Source organism: Rhagoletis pomonella, unplaced genomic scaffold (assembly GCF_013731165.1).
Source record: "Rhagoletis pomonella isolate Grant_MI unplaced genomic scaffold, Rhpom_1.0 Rhpom_scaffold_02472, whole genome shotgun sequence".
NCBI lineage: Eukaryota > Metazoa > Arthropoda > Insecta > Diptera > Tephritidae > Rhagoletis > Rhagoletis pomonella.
Window position 1 is genome coordinate 14,373 of NW_023461026.1, and position 1,142 is coordinate 15,514.

Here is a 1,142-nt window from a genome sequence, read left to right on the forward strand (position 1 = left end):
TACTTGTATTGGAACAGCCCTAATCGAAGCACAACATCGATATTTTCGATGCATCGTTGTTTTTCCGACAAACCTATAAAAATATTCCGGTTGTAGAGGTGTCGCTGAAATGTTGCCGAAAGAGTATCTTGACAGCTGGAACGAATTATGCCCAGAGTGCACAATGGTTGAGACTGATTTGGGAAATCCTTCGGAGACATGGCTTACTAAGATCCTTATAAGCTATTTAAGAATGTTTGGATATAGAGTTGAACTACCGTACGCCGAAGATGGTACTCGGGAAAGGCGGCTTTATTTACTAAAATTAGTTCGCCAGATTGATCACATATATAAAATAACTGACAAGACATTTCTATTTACATAATATGATTTACTGAAGCCAAGTAAAGAATTAATATACAGATTAATTAATTATTGTCTTCACGAATAATTTTTTTTTTCGTTAGCTATTAAAAAAACGTCGCATATGTTGAGAATTCTCTTGAACTATCTATATTACTTCAATATGTTTAAAACAAACGTTTTCAAGATGGCTGCGAACCGATTGAAAGAACGCCAAGATTTGATGGAGGAAGTAAAATATACTATTGCAGAGAATGAGAAACGCCGTATTAAAGCAGAAAAGGTACATATCGTACACATATGGGTAATTAGGTGGGCTTTCAACCCCCAAAATTGGTCAAAATTTTGGAAAGGGGGTACCATTAGACGCGTCTGGACCCTAATAACAAGAATCCGAAAGGGGAAATTAACTTTTTTTTGGTAATTCTCTAGTGTAGGGTAGCAACCCCTGCGGCGCTTTTTCCATAAAAATCAAGGGTACTGTTTATGAATTTGTACAACGATTTTGGGTTGCTGTACCCAAACGCGTGAATCGAATCAAAAAACTTGTACACACACTTGTAGTCAACAGTTCAGGCTTTATTACAAAAATTAAATTCACTAAATCTGTGCACTAATTTAACAATAATGTCGGTTGGAAATATGGTATTTGTTGCAAATTTTTGTTATAATTTTGTATATACATTTTTATATACAAGATATTTTTATAAAACACCCAGTAACCAAAATAGACGTCACTGGGGCGGCAGCCCCAGGTTTACCACACAGAAAGGGAATTCTAGTTACCTCATCCTTTTCCA

General features: G+C 35.7%; 1 protein-coding gene across 1 annotated transcript; it reads left to right on the plus strand.

The window, feature by feature from the left end:
- Positions 1-23: 23 nt before the first annotated feature.
- On the plus strand, positions 24-625 carry LOC118753446 (the record flags this gene model as incomplete). Its single annotated transcript, XM_036488325.1, is given in 2 exon segments — positions 24-383; positions 447-625. Coding segments are annotated over 2 exon segments (453 nt in total), but the record flags the coding sequence as incomplete, so codon positions are not given.
- Positions 626-1,142: the final 517 nt, after the last annotated feature.